The sequence below is a fragment of the Lolium rigidum genome, chromosome 7 (assembly GCF_022539505.1).
Source record: "Lolium rigidum isolate FL_2022 chromosome 7, APGP_CSIRO_Lrig_0.1, whole genome shotgun sequence".
In the NCBI taxonomy this organism is placed as follows: Eukaryota; Viridiplantae; Streptophyta; class Magnoliopsida; order Poales; family Poaceae; genus Lolium; species Lolium rigidum.
Window position 1 is genome coordinate 295,793,596 of NC_061514.1, and position 20,950 is coordinate 295,814,545.

Below are 20,950 nucleotides of genomic sequence, written 5' to 3' on the forward strand. Positions count from 1 at the left end.
TTCATCGTTCCGATATGTATTTCGCCTTGACATATGAGGAAGAGAAATAGATGTACTATATCTGTCCATTTTTTAGAAGAAAAAGTTGTATACGTGTTGGTTCAGATGTACTAGATTGACATATGAGCAAATTGCAGTTACTCATATGGGAGTACTGTAGCTAGCTATTGATTTACTCCACTGAACAAAAAGCACAAGGACAGCAAGCTTAAAAAGGGGTACAAGTCTTGCTGATCTCCTTGCTGATCCTCCTTGCATAGTTGGTAATAAATGGGACCTCGCCTCGCCAGGAAGAAGAAGTGGGCACGCTGACAGACGGACGACACTCTGTTCCAACCGTCCCAAGCACTGTGGAGTAGAGTGGAGTGTGGCACTTCACCGCTCGGCCGCCTCGCCTCACCCTCTCGCAGGTCGCAGCCCCGCCTCCGGCCGACCAATGCCATCTCCCAACCTCTCTACCACTCTCCCGTCCAATTCCATGGCCGTCGACGGCGGCGGCGGCACCGCGGCGCCAAACGGGGAGGACGACTGGCTGCGTCTGTACGGCCGGGTCGTGGCGATTCTGCCGCAGGTGGAGGCGCTCGCCGCCGCCCGCGCGCGGCTGGAGGTCGTCAACGCGCTCCAGCACGAGTTCTGGGAGGCCCGCGACGCACTCCTCCAGCATCGCCTCCTCCAGGTGACGACCCGTCAGCGCGCTCGCCTCCCCTTCTGTCTCCTAGGGTTTCGCTCTCTCTCTCTGGGTTCCTCATGTATGTATGCTGGTTAACGGCAACGGCAGGCGGAGGAGAGCGTTAGGAGTTGGGAGGCGGCCTACATCCACCTGCAGCCCTCCGGGGATGATCAGAGGTTCGCCGGTAAGATAACCAATTCCCGCAGCTAGCTGCTACTCTGCTACACGCTGTCAGCCTGTTACACCTCGATCTTGTATTTCGATTTTGGATTCCTGCTAGCAGCATCTGGGATAGTCAATTACTCCGCATTAGTCAGCCGATTGACATTTCTAAACAATCTTGGGATTCATCCATCAACTAATTTTATGTTGGGACATAAGTTTTATCTTTGTGTGCGGAGCTCAGTGCTTATATCTGCAGATTTAGGAGCCACTTAACTCTTTTTTTTTATCACCGAATTTGATGGGAGGGGATTTGGGACACAAGCTACTGCGTAGGAAATGTTTGGAGGTTTATGTCCTCATGTGACAGTTTTGGTTGATTAAGGACTTAAGGTATTGAGTTGTGCTGCATGTTACTTTCCACTCTGCTCCACTCTAGTTTTTTTTAAATGATCCTTTGGTAATTGTGTGATCTTAGTTATTCAGTGGCAGCCACAAGCTTCTGTGGAGCCCTAAGCGTGCTGCAGACAGCCAATGAAACTTGTAACTATCAAGTAACAACTAGTTATATTACATCTTTGGAAAAAAAAAGAACAACTAGTTATATCACTGATTAGATTCCCTATTTATTTTTGTGGAATGTAGATAATTTTTTCAAACAGATCGCCCAGTGTAAATGATTTTTTGTTGCTACCGTGGATACCTAGGCATAGAACAGGCAGCCAAATGAAACCTTATAACTAATGAATTAACCAATTAATAACTAGTTATATGACTGATTAGATTTCCCTTTTTATTTTTTTATGGAATGTAGATTCTTTTTTTTTTAAAGATCATCAAGTCTTCTGAATTTATGTTGCTACTGATAGCGTTTGTTTGCTCCATCCATTGTAGAACTCCAACAGAGTGACTTGGAGGACTTAGCAACTTTTGTAGATGTTTTCGCTGCAGAAAACGCAGAATTTCAGGTGCGTACAGAAACATAAGTTGCAGCTCAGCTTGTGCATCTCGTTAGTTTCTTTACTCATGGTTTTGTGGCCTTCCTTGCTTCTTGTAATGATAGATAAAAGTGAAGGAAGTTGACGCTGGTGCAGATCATAGTCAAAATCCTGCAGACCACGAGCGCATAACAGAAGATTTAAAAGCAGAGCTACAAAAATTGAAGCAAGCTTATGAAGCCCTTTGCTCAGAGAAGGATAAGAAAGTTGCTGAAATAACTGCAGAAAGGGATTTTGTCAGGGACCAGTTTAAGACACTGGAGCGGGACTATGCTGATTTACGTAGCTACATGAACAATAAGTCTACACGAGATAGTGAGGCAGCGCTAGAGCTTCAGAAGAATGTAGAACAGTTGCAACTGGCGTCCCAAAAGAAGGATGAGGAGATTCGCAAATTGCGAGCACGAGTGAAAGCAGCTGAGGCCAAAAGGAAATTGGTACCTGAAAGTAAGCTACAAAAAATGGACTCTACTCCCAAGAAGATAGACAAAGAAATTGAGAAATGCAAGGATCGGCAACCTGAGGCAAGTAAAAAACACAAGAAAGATACGAGTGGAACACCCAAAAAAGGCTGTTCTGAAGGTCCTGCTTTAGTGGTGGAAACAAGAAATTATTCTTCTAAGCAAATGCTAACAGAAGATGGGCAACCTGAGGCTAGCCAGAAGCGCAAGTGTGCCACTTTCTTATCTAGTGTAAGTATTTCATTTCCGAATTCCAAGTTTTTGAATGGCTCATACCAGACCTTGTTATAATTGTGTGAGCCATGCCTTGCCATAAGTCAAAATGTTTTGCTTATCCAAAGTCACAGCCTGCAAGTTAGTTGCTCGCCACGGATCAGGGTTTTCCTGAGTACAACTCCATTTTGTGCTCGAGATGTACAACGATCCAAATCTATGATAAGATACATGCATGAGATGTCTTGCTGGAAACATGGACTTATAATAAATTAAGGAATTGGATTTTTTTATGATATTTGATATCTATAGGGCCATTAGGAATGCACTTGTGGAGCGAGTGCTAAATTGACTAGGGTGTAGGGTATGTTTTTTAAAACCGGAGATTGGTCAACAACTCAATATTGATTGAATGATATCAATGAGAGGCATTAAAACACTATGTCGAAGGCTTTTTTAGAGATATCAAGGATTTTATCTCTGAAACTTGTGCTCATCATGATTTTTTCCCCATTTGTCTATATTTCTGTCTCTCATTTGCTGAAAAGCTTCCTTTTGGGTTGCTATTTTATTGGTCTAGCATTGGTTTTGATTTCACTGGCCATGTAAATTTACTAATTGCTATTTTGCTAATAGAATGATGGCCAGAATGGAAATGATGAGGAAACACATAGGAAAGTTTTAGAGCCTCTTAAGAAGAAGATGGTATCAGGAAAAAAGGGGGTGGAGCAAGGGGACAATAAGGCCAAAGCCGACGGAAAGGGGCACACTGAAAGCAAACGGTAAATACACTCATGAGTTAGATGAGTATATTTTTGAATGGTTTGTAGACTTAGTCTTTCTTTATATCCTTGCAACTTTTTTAATGTCTTAACACCACATCAAAGTTGATATCAAATACATCAGCACTACCTGACATCTACGCATACATGCCCTTAATTACTTGCTGCACAAAACAACTTAAGCTCTTGGAAACATTTTACCCTTTAAGATATGCGTTAGACCCTTGTAGTCATGTTCATTCGCGTAGGTGGTGAGTATGGGCAGTTGCAAAAGCAGGTGCTACTCTGCCAGCCATTCTTCCTTCATAACTGACCGAAACATGAGATGTATGAAAAGTATGCAAAAAATTAGTCCAGTTTGGTGTGAATGGGCAAATTTTATTATGAAAATAATCAGTATACAAGTGTTTATGACAGTTAGTTTGCAAATTGCAATTCATGAAAACTTGAGTACTACTGAGAAAATAGCACTACCTAGGATGCACTTGATTGCTGTCATCCCAACCTAGTAACCTACTGAAATGGAACTCACAAACACAGAGGAGAATCAGACCCACTTGTACCATGAGCAGGAATATATGCCAATCAGTAAACATTAGCAAATCTAAGTGACAGGTCACAGTTACCATGTTTTACAAATGGGGAAAGTAGCGAGCATTCATTTTAGGACATCATGTGATAAACATATATTCTGATCTTTTTGCAGAAAGTAATGCATAAATATTTCCCGGAGGATCATATCAATATTTCGATAGAGATGAGAATCTCTTAAGTTGTAGCAGAAATTAAGCAAGCTGATACAGTAAAATGATTGAATGTTTATGAATACAAGAAAGCACTTAAGAAAAATTATTACAATCATAGTTGTTCTTTCTGCAATTTTGCTGTTCTGGTTTTCTCATGGAAACGCCATGTACTTCCTGAAGCAGCATCACTAATTTGATCTTAATGCCCTTACAAGCAAACTGATACATCTTGGCTGTGATTCTTGGTTTTTGCGCAATTCTGTATTCTGATGGTGTTCCGTTTGATCCTGTTGCCCTGAAGGTCTCCGGACAAGCTGGCGATTTACAATGCACTCCTGTACCTCCGCAGCGTGAAAGATAGTTTCACGGACAAACCCGAGAAGCACAAGGAGTTCCTGGTGATCCAGAGCGAATTCGTTAGCAGGAAGTCTGTGATGCACGAGCACCTGCATCTACAAATTCTTTTTATTTTGGATTTTAACACCGTGAAAACTTCAGTTCGATCCTCTTACTTTCTTTTGCAGGATCGGTGTCAACGCCTTTATCAGCGCCGTGGCGGTCCTGCTCGATGGGCACCCCGAACTCATCCGTGGATTCAAGAGTTGTTTTACTTATTCTCCAACACAAGTATTAGGCAGTACCAACACTAAGTGTTAGGGAGTACATTGACTTCAAGGGTAAAACGGCAACAAAGGCCAATTAACTGTTGCTTGTTTCAGCACACCGCTCATACTTTGGTTGCCGCCTTTTTGTCTTTTGTTCTGTCAGGTTCGTCTGGTGAATTTGTTTCTAGAAGTCAGAAGAATTAGCATATAGTATAATATCTGTTGAGACAGTGCCTGTTTTTTACTGCATTAACAGAACTTCAGGGTGCTTTTGAAGTGTTGGTGGCTGGGCACTGATGAGGAGGACATGAAGTAAGCAAGAGAGAAGTTTATCTAGGCAAATGGTTTGGTCCGAGGCTCCAGTTTATGTGTAGTTGTGTAGCACTGCACTTAGTATGTGGTTCCATTTTGTCAGTAAATTGAAGTTCACAAGCTCCTCCCAAACTGTTGTTTCACGTCAGTGCTAACATGGACTTACGTTTGACCATGTATGTAAGAACCTTGAAGAACTGATGCATAGTTTTTTTTATAATGTAGATTCTTCGTTTTGATTCGGCAACATATATGAAAGCTTTGATATTCAGGTTGAACTCGATGCATAGTATTCATCCTCGTGGGGTAAGCTAAACTGAATTCCGTTAGGATCGTGCTAAAGAGGAGGCATGCACAACGTGCGCTAGACTAGGCAGCTCGTCAGAGACTTGCTCAGCCGCAGAAGCGGTCTTCAGATAATGTTGTCTAACAATATTTTATATATAGTTGCTCAGTTGGTGGCTGCAGATTCCGGGCATTGTAGTTTGGCTGTAGATTCAAATTAAATGCTATCTAAGAAAGTCAGCCCGAGTTTTCTTGATGCGAAATTTTCTTCTCCAACAAAAAAAAGCACCATCCGAAGTTTTCTTCTACAAAAAGCATCAAGCTCATGAAATTGGATTACAGGTGTTGTCTCCCAAGCGAAATTTTCTTGGAGGCGTCATTTTTGGAGAGTCTGTAATTCAGGTGTTGTCTTGGCGGTGGATGTATTGCTGTTGTTAGGCCCGAGATACTGTAGCGGGACTTTTGTTTTTTAGTTTTCTTTTCTTGTTTTTGGCTGTGTGCATCCGTAGTGCCATTAGGGCGGTGCGTTGTTGCAGAGGCTGGATGTAATTGGTATCTTCTTGATATTAATATATTCCCTTTATCGAAAAAAATGAAATTGGATTACATAGAGAATATGAGCAAGTCGAAATGATAGGCTAACTAGCTGCTGATCTGATATATGATCATGATTACATCCAAATTAACATACTCCATGTAGACATGAGTTAGCCATATATATGTAGCTATAGAATGGTGGCGGTAATCAAACAGTTGTACTCTTCTCATTATGTAGCAAGCCTACGGAAGGCCATGGCTGCACCGTCCACTGGCTTTGGGTGCGGAAGGTAATTAGTTTCAGCGTTAGGATTCAGCAACTCCCATCTGGAATTCATAACGAATGAAAGCCACATTAATTCCAAACAGACAATACAATTGAGCAAAAAAAAAAAAATCTACTTCCTCTAGATCAAATTAATTGACGCATCCGTATACTACAGTACTAAGCTGCGTTTGGGCAGAGGGGAGTACTACTTGTATAGTAAAACCATATTGGCGATTAGATAAACTCTTATAGCTGGGTATCTGAATTAATATTATCTAGCTAGTACTCACTCGTAGCCGATTGAGAGGTGATGGAGCATGATGGTGAGCTGCAGCTTGGCGAGCATATTGCCGGGGCAGATCCTGTACCCGCCTCCAAACACCTGGTACGTCCCTGGCTTGGCTGGTTCCTGCATTGTTCATTATCAATTCTTCGTCAATCCTCATTAGCTAATTAATGCCAAACTTTAACAATTAGATAGAAAAGAGCATTAAGAAACTCTATTTATTCTACTTACACTCCATCTATCAGGGTTGAAGGTAAGTGGATCTGGGTAGTAGCTCGGGTCCGTGTGGAGCGACCTCACCATCACCATCACCTGCCACCCCTTTGGTATGGTGTATCCGCCGTACTCCACATCCATCTTCGCCACGCGAGGCATCATTGACGCGATATTGGCCATGCGGATCGTCTCCTCCACTACCTTCGCCGTGTACTTCATCTTTGGGATGTCGTCGTGCGTAATAAAATACGAGCCACCTTTCGCTTTGCTCATTGCCACATTCTCCTCCTATCGACATGAAATTTTGCTTAGTCGGGACATCTCCTTGCGCTACAATATCTTAAAAGCATCTATGGTTGGAAAGGTATGGAAAATGTAGTGTAGAAAACGATTTGGTACCTTTCCGGGTCATTAATATTAAGGTTTTAAGCTAATCTTGGTTAGAAAATGCCTTACTAATGTTCATTTATGTATGATGATGTCTATGAGGTGTTAATAGGCTAGCTTTCTTTGGAGAAAAAGTTCAGCAGGAGGAACAAGTGGTTTTTTCGCAGGGGTAGTATGAACCATATTATGTGGGCTGCCGGCCGCCATCCCATTGGATGTGCCACTATTGTGGGTTTGAGACAAGGAGGTAGTATGAACCATACTATGTGGTTGGATGGTTAGGAGAGTGGTCGTATCTACATTCCAACGTATCAAAGTAATGCCGCATTAGAGACTAATACTACTCCCTCCGGTTCATATTAAACGACTCAACTTTATCTAGATACATATGCATCTAATTCAAAACTTAACTAGATTCATATGAATCTAGACAAAGCAAAGTCCATTAATATGAACCGGAGGGAGTACTATTTTAGTATGAAAATACATTCTTGTCGATTGCTACATGTATGTAGTGACTTTGTCATTTTTTTTGAATAGAACTTTATCAACTTTCAAACTCGGGTGAATCTAGTCTTTAGTAGTCGATGTATGTGTGTGGAAAGCTATGCTGTGAGCGTTGTTTCTAGAGAAGAGTTATGTGAACATTATTGGTTGATGTGTAGGAGATTGCTTGGCCTACATAGTCAGACCACTATATGGGATAGTCAAGATATGGATGTGGCTTACCCGGAGTTTGGCAAGGGCGTCGGGGGATTTGGCAAGGTGGTACATGGCCCACATGATTGCGGTGGCAGTGGACTCGTAGCCAGCAACAATGGCAGACAAGATGTTGTCCACCACTTCATCATCGCTCAACTTCATCCCTTGCTCGTCCTCTGTTTCCATAAACCCGCTCATCACATCGTCATACTTTTTGCCCATACATTTCCTCGCCTCTATCTCCTCCCGAAACACGGTATTCAGCTTCCGGCGGCACTTGAGAGCCTCGTGGACCGCCGTCCCTGGAAAATCTACCGGCAATGCCCTCAGGCCCGCGAGCAAGCCGGTGAACCACTGGTTGATCTTATGTGTTAGAGGCGACGGCTCCATGCTTACAAACATCTTGCAAATGCTGGTGAACACCACCTGAATAATGTACCTTCATTAATTTAATTGACCGAGAAAACTATTTCTAGGTAAACATATTAGTATTACGGTAGTGCCGTATATATTAATTTAATTGAATAATGTAATGTACGTAGTAGTACTTCATTAATTCACTTACTTTTTTGGCCTCGTCGGAGGCGACGATAGTGCCCATGCCGGCCCAAGAGTTGAACGCCGCCACGATACTCGGCTGCACTACGGCGGCGATTGTCCGGAGCGAGCTAGGCCGGTTGATGGCGCCGACGATGACTCCTCTCAGCCTGGTGTGGTGGCCGCCCTCGACGATCCCTATGGCCTTGAGCCCCACCAGCTCGGGCACAGGCCACCGGACGCCGAAGGTGTCTCCCCCGGCCTGAAACACGAATTTGTTGGCCGCCGGTGCACAGACGACCACGGTGGGGGAACCGAACAGGTGCGTCCGGTACATTCCTATCTCCTCGCCGCCGTACGCGCGCCTCTTGGCGCGGATGAACTCGTCGGGGCGGCGCAGGCGCTTGAAGTACCAGAGCAGGGAGATCGTCTCGCCGAGGAAGGGCAGGCCCATGTGCCCCGGCGGGAGGCGACGGCGGACACCATTGCTGTCCTTGTTGCTGCCGTGCTTGAGGAAGAAGGCGGCGCGGTACCACGCGTCCGCCGCGTGCCAGAAGGCCAGGCAGAGCAGCGGGACGGCACCCAGCAGATATGCCCACGAGACCACCATCGATGATCTCTTTTTTTTATATGATGGATAGATGATCTTGAATGATTCTGAGTGTGCGCAGGAGTGTATATATAAACGATTGTGGATTCCGAGTGGCCGATCCGCTGGTGTGTGCAGCCATATGGGAACAAATATATAGCTGGAACAGATGTATAGCTGGTGGCTAGAGAAATTAGCTATAGCCGACGGAACCACATGTGTCACATGCATGAGCAACCAAAAGAAAAAAAAAACTATAGCCCGCGAAACGACGCTATGTTCCCGTCAAAACCAATGTGATGATGTTAACTGTAATTATAACTGTGGATGCGTCACTCTAGTTTGTACTCCATATACTAACACTTATCTAGTGTAGTGTTTGGATTTTGGCAACACTGCCTAGATCGTTAGTTCGCTTCATTGTTCCAGCTGCCGGATACCATATATAAAATATGTGGAGACTTCTATACATAAGCGGACCCAGAAATTTTTTGAAGCCTGGGCAAATAGGCTTAGTGTGCTAATTTTGTATCAAATACATGTAAAATAGGGACGAAAATAAGCCTGTCGGTCGGCCGGAAGCCTGGGCGGCCGCCCGGGCTGGAGGGATGCTAGGTCCGCCTATGCTTCTATAGGATCTCTTCATCGACGTACATCTACAAAAAAAAAAAAAAAATCATCTCAAAACTCAATCTACATTTAGAGAAACAGAAAGATAAATTCTTGCGAATAGTATTTCACACTATTCACTCTCAAATATATATCCTTTTGGGCTCTCTAAATGTAGGCCGAATTTGAAGCAACAATTTTTTGGTGTCCCATATATAACACAGATGTATGTTTTCAATTATTAAGAGAATATTTGAACATATTTTTCGCTTTCAAAAGAATAGATCCCGTAGATCCTTTCTAAAACAAGATCCTACACAAGTTGTGCCGTATAAAATCTTATATATTGCCATGAAAAACAGAGAATTGATGTTACATGGTGCATGCTCGCGAATAGAAACAAATTGTATAGAAAAAATGCGCTACAACTGCAGTGCAACTCACAACCTTTTTTCCGTTGACCGTTCGCCGTTGTTGTTTGCGGCTACAAATTTAAATAATCCGTCAAAAAGTAGGCCAAAAAAGAACCTAAAACATGAAAACGCAATTGCACTTACTGGTTGAGTTGACCACCCCTTTAGGATGTCGTAGGATCCAGGCACCGCCCGAAGATTAGCACTCCAGGTGGCCCAACCACCAAGGTACCTAGTTAGGACAACGGTGAGGTGTACCGACTTGAGAAAGGCGCTGAGAGGCTCTGTTTCCACTGCCGGTAGGGGTGCGGTTTGCAAGTTGGAAGCAACTTCGCTGCCAACCCTCCACATGCGGCGACCCCGCAGCCACCTTGACGGGCTAGCCGAGCACTGCACGTTGGCGATCCCCTTCTTCACTTTTTCTTCCTTCGTCCCGTCGTCGACTAATTCCACGCATCCCACTCATCTTTGGACACTGTCGTGGTCTCGCCGGAGAGGCTCCTCTCCCGCGTCCCCTCTAGCACCCCGCGCCTGCCATTAGTCTCTTCTGTAAGTTTTCTATGAAGCACATGCCTTTGTCTCGAGCTGGTTGCATGTTAAATAGATAGCTAGTGACTTGGAGTATACACACAATTTGTTACATCACTTGAGGAGACATAGAAGTCAACGTTGACATGACCGATCACGATATAAGGCGGGAAGCAACTGAGCTGAATATGGCCATGACATGGGAGGCAACTGAGCGGAATATGGCGATGGTGGCAAGCCGAGAAGGAGACAAGCACCAGTGAGGGATACACACCCGTTAGGGCTTGTTTGGTTGCAGCCCATCCCGGAGGGTTCCCTCCTTTTCCCCGGCCTCCCATTTATGGGTGGGGGATACACACTCATGAGGGAATGAAATCCGCTTGACCATCGAGTTTAGAGGGATGCTCACCCCTATGGTCCACCCGAGAACTCAAGATAGCAGACTGCAAAGGACCTAAGAGCAAGTTTAACATATCTCATATATTCAAACTTTTAAAGCACATACTACCTCTGCTTAGAAATTTAATCATTTTAAAAACTAATTAAATTTATATTTTGAAACGAAGGTAATATAAAAGCAGCTGAAAAAAACATTTGAAGGTAAATGAAAACCGGAAAACAACGGTTGTTTCCTCCCGTCTCTTTCCCTGGTTCTCCCCTGCTGCCTAGGCTCCTCACCAATTCATTTTGCCGCACACGAGATCGAAACGGTAAAGACCGAAATACCCAAACGGTCATCTCCCTCCCACACTCCCCGACCCCATGTCCGCCGCCGCCGCCGCCGCCGCCTCGCCGGCGTCGGAGGGCGGCGGCCGAGCCGAGTGGCTGCGCGTCTACGACCGGATGGTGGCCATCCTCCGCAAGAACCACCGGCACGTCGAGGCGCTGCTCGCCGACCGGTCCCGCCTCGAGGCGCTCCTCAGGGTCCAGCACGACTTCTGGCTCGCCCGCCACGGCCTCCTCCGGGGCCGCCTCAACGAGGTACTGTCCTGGCTAAGGGATCCCCCCCTTCCTTTGCAAGCTCTTCTTTCGCTCCCCGCTCCCCGCTCGGCCGGCGGCTGACGCTGGCTAGGGTTTCGCTACAGACGCGGAGGGCGGAGGCGTGCCTGCGGAGGTGCGACGCGGCGAAGCTGGAGCTGCTTCTCGGGGCCAAGTTCCGGAAGCTGCGGCGCTACCAGATCCACGCCGGTAAGAAGAGGCCCTCCCCACCCTCGCCTGTTCTTGTGGGGATCTTTCGTCGATTTGCTGAAAGAATTCGACAGCTGAGGGTTCGTTTATGGGATTGAGGTGACCCTAGGTGCAAAAGTTTGCATCTTTTTGGCCTGTTTGGGCTCAGGGCTGGGGATTGGAGGTTTGTGCGCTGCGGATTGATGTTTTTTGTTTCTCAGGGCTACTACCTCTGCCAAATGTCTCCATCTTTATTTGTGGTCACTGTAGGATGCTTGGGTTAGTGTGACTTTCCTAGTGCTACTTTGCTGCTACCAGTGGAAAATACATCATCTTTCTGTTCAATGTGAAATGCCTGATGTGAAATTTGTCACACTTGCCTGTGCATTGATAAGATTTGTTGCTACTGTCCACTGATATCATCGCCTTTTGTGCTCAATGTAGAAAACCAAGATGAGGACTTGGAAGATTTTAAAACGTGTGCAGTAGCTTTGGCTGAAGAAAATGCTAAACTGAAGGTACTTACCGATTTGCGTCACTTAGTCCTCACAAGCATGGAGTACAACTTGTCCATCTCATTACCTATCGTTCCGTGTCTGCTCTTTTTTCTTCTTAATTTTAGTTAAAACTGAAGGAAGTTGAAAGTTCTCCTGAGCTTAGTGAGAACACTGGAGAACATGAGCACAGTGGACGAGATTGGAGAGCTGAGATAAGGGAGTTAAAAATAGCATACAAGAACCTGAGCTCAGAGAAGAATAAGGAAGTTTCTGCATTGGCTGCTCAAAAGGATTTTGTGTGGCACCAGTTCAAGACGATGGAGAAGGAGTACGGCTCGCTCCTTAAGAAGAAGACAACAGAGGCAGCACAGGCTACTGAAGCAGCACAAAGGCTTCAGCAGAAGGTGGAAGAGCTGCAAGCGGCTGCCCAAAAGAAGGATGATGATATTGGTAGATTACAAGCAGAAGCTAATGGTGCTAAAAAGGTGATACTGGTTCTGGAGGATAAGCTACAAAAACTGCACTCCTTGGCCAGTGAGAAAGATGGAGAAATCCAGAAGGTCAAGGGTGGGCACCTACAGGCCAGTCAAAAGCGAAAGCAGGATATCAGTGGGACACATATAAAGTCTAGGTCCGAAGGTCATTCTCAACGCGGCAAATCCAAAAATAATGCTCGGAGGAAAATGGTAGAAGAAGATCAACCTGAGACCAGTCAGAAGCGTCAGTGTGCGTCTTCCTTATCAAATGTAAGTAGTCCATGCCCAAGTATATCATTCATGTAGTAACATGCTCCAGTGATAACCTAGACTGCAAGCTTCTATTATAGAAGTAGTAATGTTTACTTTTCCTATGGCTGTAACAGCATTTGATTGTAATGTCTTGTTGGCAAGCTGCACAAGTTGCATAAGCTGATGTAAGTTAAGCGAGTATTGTTTGAGTCGTAGGGGCTCATAAAGGACCATTGCATATACACTCTTACCGACAAGACAAAACTGGAGAAAACATGCTTCTGACCTACCAGGTTATCACTTTCGATCTAATGGGGTAACCTTGTAACGCTAGTTTGTTCATCTATATGCATAAACAAGCCTAACATGCAAAAAGAGACATACTATCATTTCATAACTTTTCTCATCAGTTACAGTGTCCTAATTCATATGCTGCATGAGTTGTAATCAGCTCTTCATACATAGTATAATTTGTAATTTTCTTACGGTAGTGTAACAATTTTTGATCAATAACTCTAATGTCTAATTAGAGCAGCATGAGTTCTATCTTGCTATAATTATGGAAAAAAGTAAAATTAATAGATTTTAGGTGAGCATTTGGCGAACGGTTGTTTCAGCTAGCACACATGCATTCAAGGACACTAAGAAGTGGCCAAATATGTTCCTTGACTACCATCTATAACCTTGTACTGCTGGTTTGTGCATTTCTATGTAAAAACAACACCTACCCTGCAAAGAGTAGAACAGCAAATCAATATTCATCTTATGTCACTAACTTTTTTGCTCATCTATGTCCTAATTCTTGGTAGGCTGCATTAGTTGCGTCCTGCTGTAAATATGGACAAAGAATAAGGTTGATGGAATTTAGGTGAGCATCATGTGAGTCGTAGATGCTCATAAAGGACCATCACATATACACTTGGGAGACTAATAGGACATGTCACTGCAACACTTCTTGCTCATCCGTGTCCTTATTCTTGGTGGGCCGCATGAGTTGCGCCCTGCTGTAAATATGGACACATAATAAGGTTTATGGAATTTAGATGAGCATCATTTGAGTTGTAGATGCTCATAAAGGACCATCGCAGATAGACTTGGGAGACTAATAGTAGGACATGTCACTGAGACTTTTTGCTCATCTATGTCCTAATTCTTGGCAGGCACATGAGTTGCAGCCTGCTGTAAATATGGACACATAGTAAGGTTGATGGAATTTAGATGAGCATCATGTGAGCCGTAGATGCTCATAAAGGACCATCACAGATTCACAGATACACTTGGGATGCCAGGAGTAGGATACTAGGATGACAGCATGTCGTTCTCGGTACCAGTATTTCATCCTCGCATTATAATGCCGTAATTCTTGGTGGGGGCTGCATGAGTTGTATCTTGCTGTAAATGTGGACGAATAGTGAAGTTATGGAAAGTTGGAAACTAGGCGAGTGTTCTGCAAGTTTTTAATGCAGATAGTTTTCTTGAGACTATAGAGAAACCTTTGTTTCCGAACATCTCGGCAATCACAATCAAAGCTTTAACTATATCATGGTCAAGATCCTTTCATATATAGTTCTGTTGAAACCCTTATGGAACACATACAAATTTTGCCATTGAGCTATTGTAGGTTGAGGATAATTACACCTTGGAGGTGTCCTCTTGCTTGATTCAGTTGCATAACCTGTTTCTGAAGTTGCATTATAGTTAGCTATTTTGAATGATATTTAGGGAGTTGTCCTTCTCTTGTTATTGTCATGAAGGATGAAACCTGTTTAGGCTCCTCTAGCAGACATAGTTTTAGTTTGTTCAAGGAAGCTAACATGTGCCGAGTCATCACCATTCTGCTTTTCTCTAATTGCTGAAGATCTTCTTGGGCTTTTAGTTTGTTCAAGGAAGCTAACATGTGCTGACAGAACGCCAATTGCTGCATGCAGGGTCTGGCCCTCGGACGTTGCTCGTCGAGGATGCAGCTGAAACCTGCTGGGTCGCCTGCGCTTCAGCAGGTACTCTTCCACTCCAGTTTCAAGGTCCCAAAGCTGAAGACCCCTCCAGCTCCTCCTCCCCCTCCTCCACTGTAGCCTGATCTGATGATGGTACCCTGACTGACATGCATGTGTGTGCAGCTGCTGTTAGACACCACCCGCCGCAACGACGGGGTAATTTAGGTGATCAGGTTAAGCTTATCCCCACTGAAAGCGGTGGCTGTGTCTGTAATTTATTCTTGCCCTTTATTTTGGAAGTAGTGGTCCTTTTGCAACATATTTTGCGGAGCCGCCCTGCGGACGAACCGGTGAGCTGATTGACTGACAGTGTGTGTATATTGATTAACCATGTAATGTAAGTTGTGCTAAGTCAGCTAGTGTCAGATTGGTTGTATGACATTATTTTGTTGATGATTGTAGAGAATGTGTCCATTTTTTTGTTTTTGCAAAAAAGTTTGCACTGTTTTATGTAGCCAGTTAGATTTGTCCTATCATTCGCCAGGGTGAATTTTTGTTTTGTCCGTAGAAAATTGGTGTTATTTCCGCTTTGGATGGATGCTGAAACCTGTTGAGGAACCTCCTACGGCGGTCTTGATTCTTTTGTAAAACCGAGAGAGCCGTATATGCCATTACTAGCAGGTTTCCCCTCTGTCCAAAATACGAGTATTAGTAGACGGGTCTTGTACAAAATTGCTTGTTTGTGTGATTGTGTCCGTGTTGTTCCCCAACTCGTATGGCTTTCTTGAGCTCCAAGAAGAAAACCCCTCTCCGACCACTTTCCCCAGTCAATGACACGCGGGGCCCGCCCGCAGCACTCCGCCCTCCTCACGCCTCCACAGCGGTCCATTATAAGGCCCGGCCCGGCCCACCCTCTTCATCGATTCTCATCGTCTCCCTCGCCTCCGTCTCCTCCGCCACCGAGACCTCGTCCTCTTCCCCCCCGGATCCCGCCGCCGCCGACATGCCGTTCGTCCCGGGACCCTACTCCGGCGTCAGCACCCTCGCCCTCGTAAGCCTCCACGCACCAGCCCGACCGAATCTCTCGGTTCATCCGCTGACCGTAGAACCTCGGTAGATCGGATCTGACTGGCCCGCTTTTCTGACCTGTCGATTGCAGGTCGCTAGGGTGTCGGCCCTCGGCGTCGGCGTCGTCTACGGCTCCGTCAAGCTCGGCATCCTCAAGGTAACCACGCCACACCCAATCTCCCCATCCGCGCTTCCTATTCCCGTAACGCTTCTGATCGATCAACTGTGGTAGCTTCAACGATGTAGTGTGATGTTGTCGTTGTCCCCTTGTTGCTCTGCTCTGTCGATAGGGTTTGGACTTAAGAGTTCTTGACTAGACGGGGTTCTAGGGTTGGATTGGAATCTGGAATTATCCAAAGCTTTTGGCTAAGCTGCAGCGTCGATAATGTGGGTGGTTGATTTGTTTCATGTTAGCCTCGATGAGACCGTACTACCTGCTAGAGCGACATAAACGCTTCTGCTGTCACACCAATTTCGGGCCAACTGTTTCTCTGGCGTGATGATAGTTGTTCATCTGCCTGTAACTAGATTGGCATGCTTTGTTGATTTAGTTCCTTTTACATGATTATTATGAAACATTACTAAGTAGTTCTAAACAACATATCAGTTGCTTTATTCCTTCAAGTTGTACCTGTGTGGTGTCTTACCGTAGTGGTTTGTTCTGCCGTAATGTGACGATTATGGTCTAAAGCGATAGTTATTGGGACACAGCTCAAAATTGCTGGGATGCATGCCATTGGTCTGTGGATTCTGTTCGTGTCTTGGCATTTGTACAAGACCTGTAGGTTTATTTTGTGGAGATAAAAATTTCCTTGGTTGGAGTTAAGTCTCTGTAGTTTCATTTTGTGTGGTGTCATGTTTAATCTGGTGTTGCTGTAGTGGTTTGTTCTGCCCTTATCTGGCTCTTGTGCTCTAAATCGTGAGTTAGCGGGGCACAGCTTTAAACTGCTGGTGATGCATGCCAATGTTCTGTGATTTCTGCTTGTGTCTTGGCATGTTTACAAAACCTGTTGGTTTGCGCATTCAACTAGGACATATGATGTTAATACACTAGTATTTGTGCAATCTAGTTCTGTAAGTGTATCCTTGGATACTTCTTGTTATCGGTAATGCATGCATCTACTCTTCGTGGGAGTAGATTTGTGTATTTTGTTTATTAGCTCCTGTCCAGTACATGTGAAGATCGATTGAATCTCTTTTCCGAGTCAAAAACTTGTGATTGGGAACACTTGGTGGAGAACAATTTATTGATTGAGAATGCAATTTATTTCATACGTTGCTTGTAATATCTAACTAACTTAAGGAAACCAAACTGATACTCTATTTCATAAATAAGGAGATGATCTGCTATGATTGTACATGTGTTTAGCTCCACATTGCTGAATCTTAGGATTCCTAGTTTTACATAAATCTTGATCAGACGATTGATATTAGATCAGTACTCTCTAGATCATGCAATTACCTCTGTTTATTAGCAACTAACAAAACCTGCTTGTATGAAGGTTGTCTTGGTCAAATTGTTTTATCTCTCTGTAATGTTAGGTGTTACTGAATTGGATGCCGAAACATCATATTTTCGATTTCAGCATATAATAATCTTTCATGCCTGCTTTAGAGCATCCCCACTCGTTGGCGCTCCCCACGCCCAAATCCGGCGAAATTTTTGTCCGGATTGGAGGAAGATTTGGCGTGGGGGGCAGTATATTTCCAGTCGTGTGCTCCCCAAGCGGCGTTTCTCGGGGAAAAAGAGGACGGCTCGGGGAATCCGGACGAAAGAGGAGACACGTGGGCGTGGGCGGTTGGTTTAGCTTCATCCGGAGTCCCCGAGCGCTCCCCGGGGGGCCGGGGATGGCATGGGGAGTCCGGACGAAAATAGGCTCAAATCCGGATCAAAACGAGGAACCGGGGGCCTGACTGGGCCGTTTTTCGCCGTCCGGATGAAAAAAAGTGGCCGTGGGGGGCTCTGCGGGAAGACGAGTGGAGATGCTCTTATATATATTCTACACACCTATCTGGTACTTAAATCTATTTATCTTGTTGGTAGTTTCTTACTGTTGGTTTCACATTTGCTTGCTCTCCAGGCGACCAAACCCCACAAGGAGGAGGCTGCTGCTGCTCACCACTGAGGGCATGGATGCTAGGCGGTAGCTCCAATTGGAATGACCCCGTAGATTTCGCAATGTAACTGCTCCTACATACGCACATGCAGTTTATGATTTGTGGGCCATTGTCTGAAAACCCAAACCAAGTTGAGAGTTAAGTCTTGTAGTTTCGTTTTGTGTTGATAATAATATGCTCGGCTGAATGAGTGATATCAGGAAGAGAAATTCGAATCTTTTTGTTGTGGTGTTGGAAACTGGAATCCTGCATGATTGTCTCACTGGGTTTACTTTTATCTGCGGTAGGTAGGGCCTGGCTAGTCAACTCGCTAATTAGCATTTAGGTGTGTTGTTTGAATTTTAGCTACAATTCATGTTGCGACTCATGACTAACATGAATAAGTCCAAATTGCGTACAATGACTACCACGAATTATGAAGAAATTTGATGGTCTGAGTCATTGTTTTCTTGCAACAAATCAAATCTGATTTGAAAAAAAAAACTTAGTTAGAGTTAATGTCTAGCATGAATCATGAGTTCATGACGCATTCCTATGGTCTATGAGTCATTCTCAGTTGACTTAGAACTAGTTAATTTGGAATTAGCAAAACCGCACCATTTTTGCGGCAACGGCTGCAAGAATGCGCGTCGAGCAGCGAACGCAGGGACCGACAAGCAGAGCACATGCCACCACTATCGCCGTCGATGGCCTGACCAGAGAGTGCTATCTGTGATTGTGACTCCGTGGGCGCTGGCCTGGTGACCGAGCTCTGGAGGGAGCAGAGCACCCTCCGCCATCTGAGCTAGCCCCGTAGCCCGGACTCTGCAGTGGCCGTGTCGGATGACGACAGTTGCAGGAACGATACTCTCATGGAGTACGCGCCAGTCACGACATGATCCATATTAAGCCTGTTCATGGTTTGGTGTCAAACCAGGTAAACCATAAGCCCAACCCGCACCGAACCAGATATACGGTTTGTACCGGGTTCAATTGGTTTCTGGATTGAAACCGTGAGCACAAAATTTAGCTGGTTTGAGACCAGCTGAACCTGACGAAACCCATCACAAACCGTCAGGTCTTGGTGCTGCTCGCCATTAGCAGCCGCGGCAGACTACCGCGAAGCTGCACGGTCGTGACTGGTGCGATTCAGGCGCTGCGCATGGCCGCCGCCTCTCGTCCAACTCAGGTCGCCGGCCGGCCGATTCCGGCCGCCGCCATCCCGGCCGTCTGCCGCTGCTCCGGCCATCCAATTCCGGCCGCCTGTTCTCTTCCAGCCGCCGCCGTTACGGCTGTCCGTCGCCGCTCCGACAGTCCGATTCCGGCCGCCTGTTCTCCCAGCCGCCGCCGCTGGTCCTCTCTTGGCCGTCCGCCGCCCCGTCCCGGTTCCAAAACCGCATACACCGGCAAACCAGCCTGTACCAACCCGCTGTATGACCTTCTAACTAAACGGTGTAAACCAAACCAATCCAGTTAAACCTGCCACTGACGGGCTGGTTTGAGGAACCTATCTAAACCATTCTAAACCGGGAATGCTCAGGTTGAATCCATATATTCTTCTAAAATATAGAGAAAGGGATGATAAAAATAAAAAATGTATTTAAGAACAAATTGCGAGAACAAAAGTATATGCAGGAGAGCAGTAAACCTATTACGTCAAATGTATAAAACAATAAAACCAACATAAAAATTCGCTCAGACATTTTATGTTTATGACAAAAAATGTACGATGAATAATCATGTTGAAGCATTAAAACTTGTCTTTTACACATTACATAAATAATGTTTTTTCTTTCGAAAACTTGTGTGAGAACATAGAATGTCTAGACTGGATGTACATGTCTAATTTTATTTCAAAATTCATTAATATTTTAAATCTGTTTTCTCACAACAGGTTCATATGCACAAATGCTTATCCTCTCTTGGTTGGCTTTACATCGGTACCACACATATATGCTTATGCATTGTATGACATACTCCCTCCAATCAAAGCCTAGATACATCTAATTAATTTAGATAAATCTAAAACATTCTTTCATAGATGGAGAGTATATAAAGCCAACCAAAGCGAATCGAAGCACATATCCAACTTTGTGGGTATATCCACATGACTGGACTCAGGCACACTTGAGACTCTCTAATTTTATTTTTATTTTGTGGGGTCCCGACCAGCATACCAATTACATTCACTCACTAGTAGTCAAAGCCATTTTCCCTGAATTAGATATGTTTGTTAGACATTGTAATATGTATATGTATTGGGTATAGGGTAGTACCCTATCCCTCTACGTATAATACTTGTAAGCCACGGTTGAGGCTTTTCCAACCCAATATAACCGTACTCTATGGCTCCAACGAGCCTATCGTTTCCGCCACAAACTTCCACATGGTATCAGAGCAGGTCCTCTTCGTGACCTAGCCGCCGCCACCGCCGCCTGCCGCCGCCGTCCACCTCGGGCCGCCGCCGCACGCCGCTCCTACAAGCAAGAAAAAGATCACGACCCCTGCCGCCGCCGTCCTCTCTGGGCCGCCGTCACAGATACAACTGTCGCCGTCCACTCTGGGCCGCCGCTGAAGACCACGTCCACGACCTGCCGCCGCCGTCCTCTTCGGGCCGCCGCCGCATCCACGACACACAACCATGACCTGCCGCCGCTGTCCTCTTCGGACTGCCGCCGCATCCACGACACGACACAATCTGCTGCTCCCGTCCACTTCGGACCGACGCCACGATCTCTGTCGTCCCTGCCAACCTATGTCTTCCTCCTCGTCAATGGCGTCACTTGCCACCAACCTGGGACCGTCGCCGTTGCTGAAGCTCAAGCGCGACAACATGCTGTTCTGGAAAGCCTTGGTGTTTCCTCGCATGCGGTGCGCTCTCGCGTTTGGCCTCCTTGACGGCTCTGACGCCGCCCCGGATAAAACCCTAGAGGCCACAGATTCAGATGGGAAGAAGATCGTACCAAATCCTGACTATGCAACTTGGGCTGCTCGAGATCAATTTGTTCAAGGGTGGCTCAATGATTCACTTTCGCCGGACATCCTCGCGCACGTCCTCGACAAAACATCCACCGCCGACACATGGGCCACTATTTCCAAGATGTTTGCTAGCGCCTCTAAGGAAAAGGTGTCTCATCTATGGACCTCCCTCAA

At 45.4% G+C, this 20,950-nt stretch overlaps 4 protein-coding genes and 3 non-coding genes across 7 annotated transcripts; 6 read left to right on the forward strand and 1 right to left on the reverse strand.

The window, feature by feature from the left end:
* Positions 1-478: 478 nt before the first annotated feature.
* On the forward strand, positions 479-4,953 carry LOC124673016. Its single transcript, XM_047209153.1, has 9 exons — positions 479-676; positions 779-854; positions 1,727-1,800; positions 1,896-2,522; positions 3,141-3,286; positions 4,334-4,459; positions 4,557-4,659; positions 4,801-4,809; positions 4,894-4,953. The coding sequence occupies exons 1-9, from the start codon at positions 479-481 to the stop codon at positions 4,951-4,953; spliced, it is 1,419 nt and encodes a 472-aa protein (XP_047065109.1).
* A 1,048-nt stretch (positions 4,954-6,001) lies between these two features.
* Positions 6,002-8,777, reverse strand: LOC124673017 (ent-kaurenoic acid oxidase 1-like). Its single transcript, XM_047209154.1, has 5 exons — positions 8,196-8,777; positions 7,658-8,056; positions 6,557-6,829; positions 6,330-6,448; positions 6,002-6,098 (listed from the first exon to the last, which is right to left on the reverse strand). The coding sequence occupies exons 1-5, from the start codon at positions 8,775-8,777 to the stop codon at positions 6,002-6,004; spliced, it is 1,470 nt and encodes a 489-aa protein (XP_047065110.1).
* A 2,291-nt stretch (positions 8,778-11,068) lies between these two features.
* On the forward strand, positions 11,069-15,057 carry LOC124673018. Its single transcript, XM_047209155.1, has 5 exons — positions 11,069-11,287; positions 11,392-11,494; positions 11,918-11,991; positions 12,096-12,716; positions 14,627-15,057. Exons 1-5 carry the CDS (start codon positions 11,069-11,071, stop codon positions 14,768-14,770), a joined length of 1,161 nt encoding a protein of 386 aa, XP_047065111.1. The 3' UTR covers positions 14,771-15,057.
* Positions 13,509-13,615, forward strand: LOC124679976. The gene has a single exon (XR_006995384.1). It is a non-coding gene; the product is annotated as a small nucleolar RNA snoR103 (small nucleolar RNA).
* LOC124679992 lies at positions 13,684-13,790 on the forward strand. The gene has a single exon (XR_006995399.1). It is a non-coding gene; the product is annotated as a small nucleolar RNA snoR103 (small nucleolar RNA).
* Positions 13,859-13,965, forward strand: LOC124679983. Its single transcript, XR_006995390.1, has one exon. It is a non-coding gene; the product is annotated as a small nucleolar RNA snoR103 (small nucleolar RNA).
* Positions 15,058-15,566: 509 nt separating the features above from the next.
* Positions 15,567-18,039, forward strand: LOC124676463. Its single transcript, XM_047212516.1, has 3 exons — positions 15,567-15,683; positions 15,792-15,857; positions 17,782-18,039. The coding sequence occupies exons 1-3, from the start codon at positions 15,636-15,638 to the stop codon at positions 17,824-17,826; spliced, it is 159 nt and encodes a 52-aa protein (XP_047068472.1). The 5' UTR covers positions 15,567-15,635; the 3' UTR covers positions 17,827-18,039.
* The last annotated feature ends 2,911 nt before the right edge of the window (positions 18,040-20,950 follow it).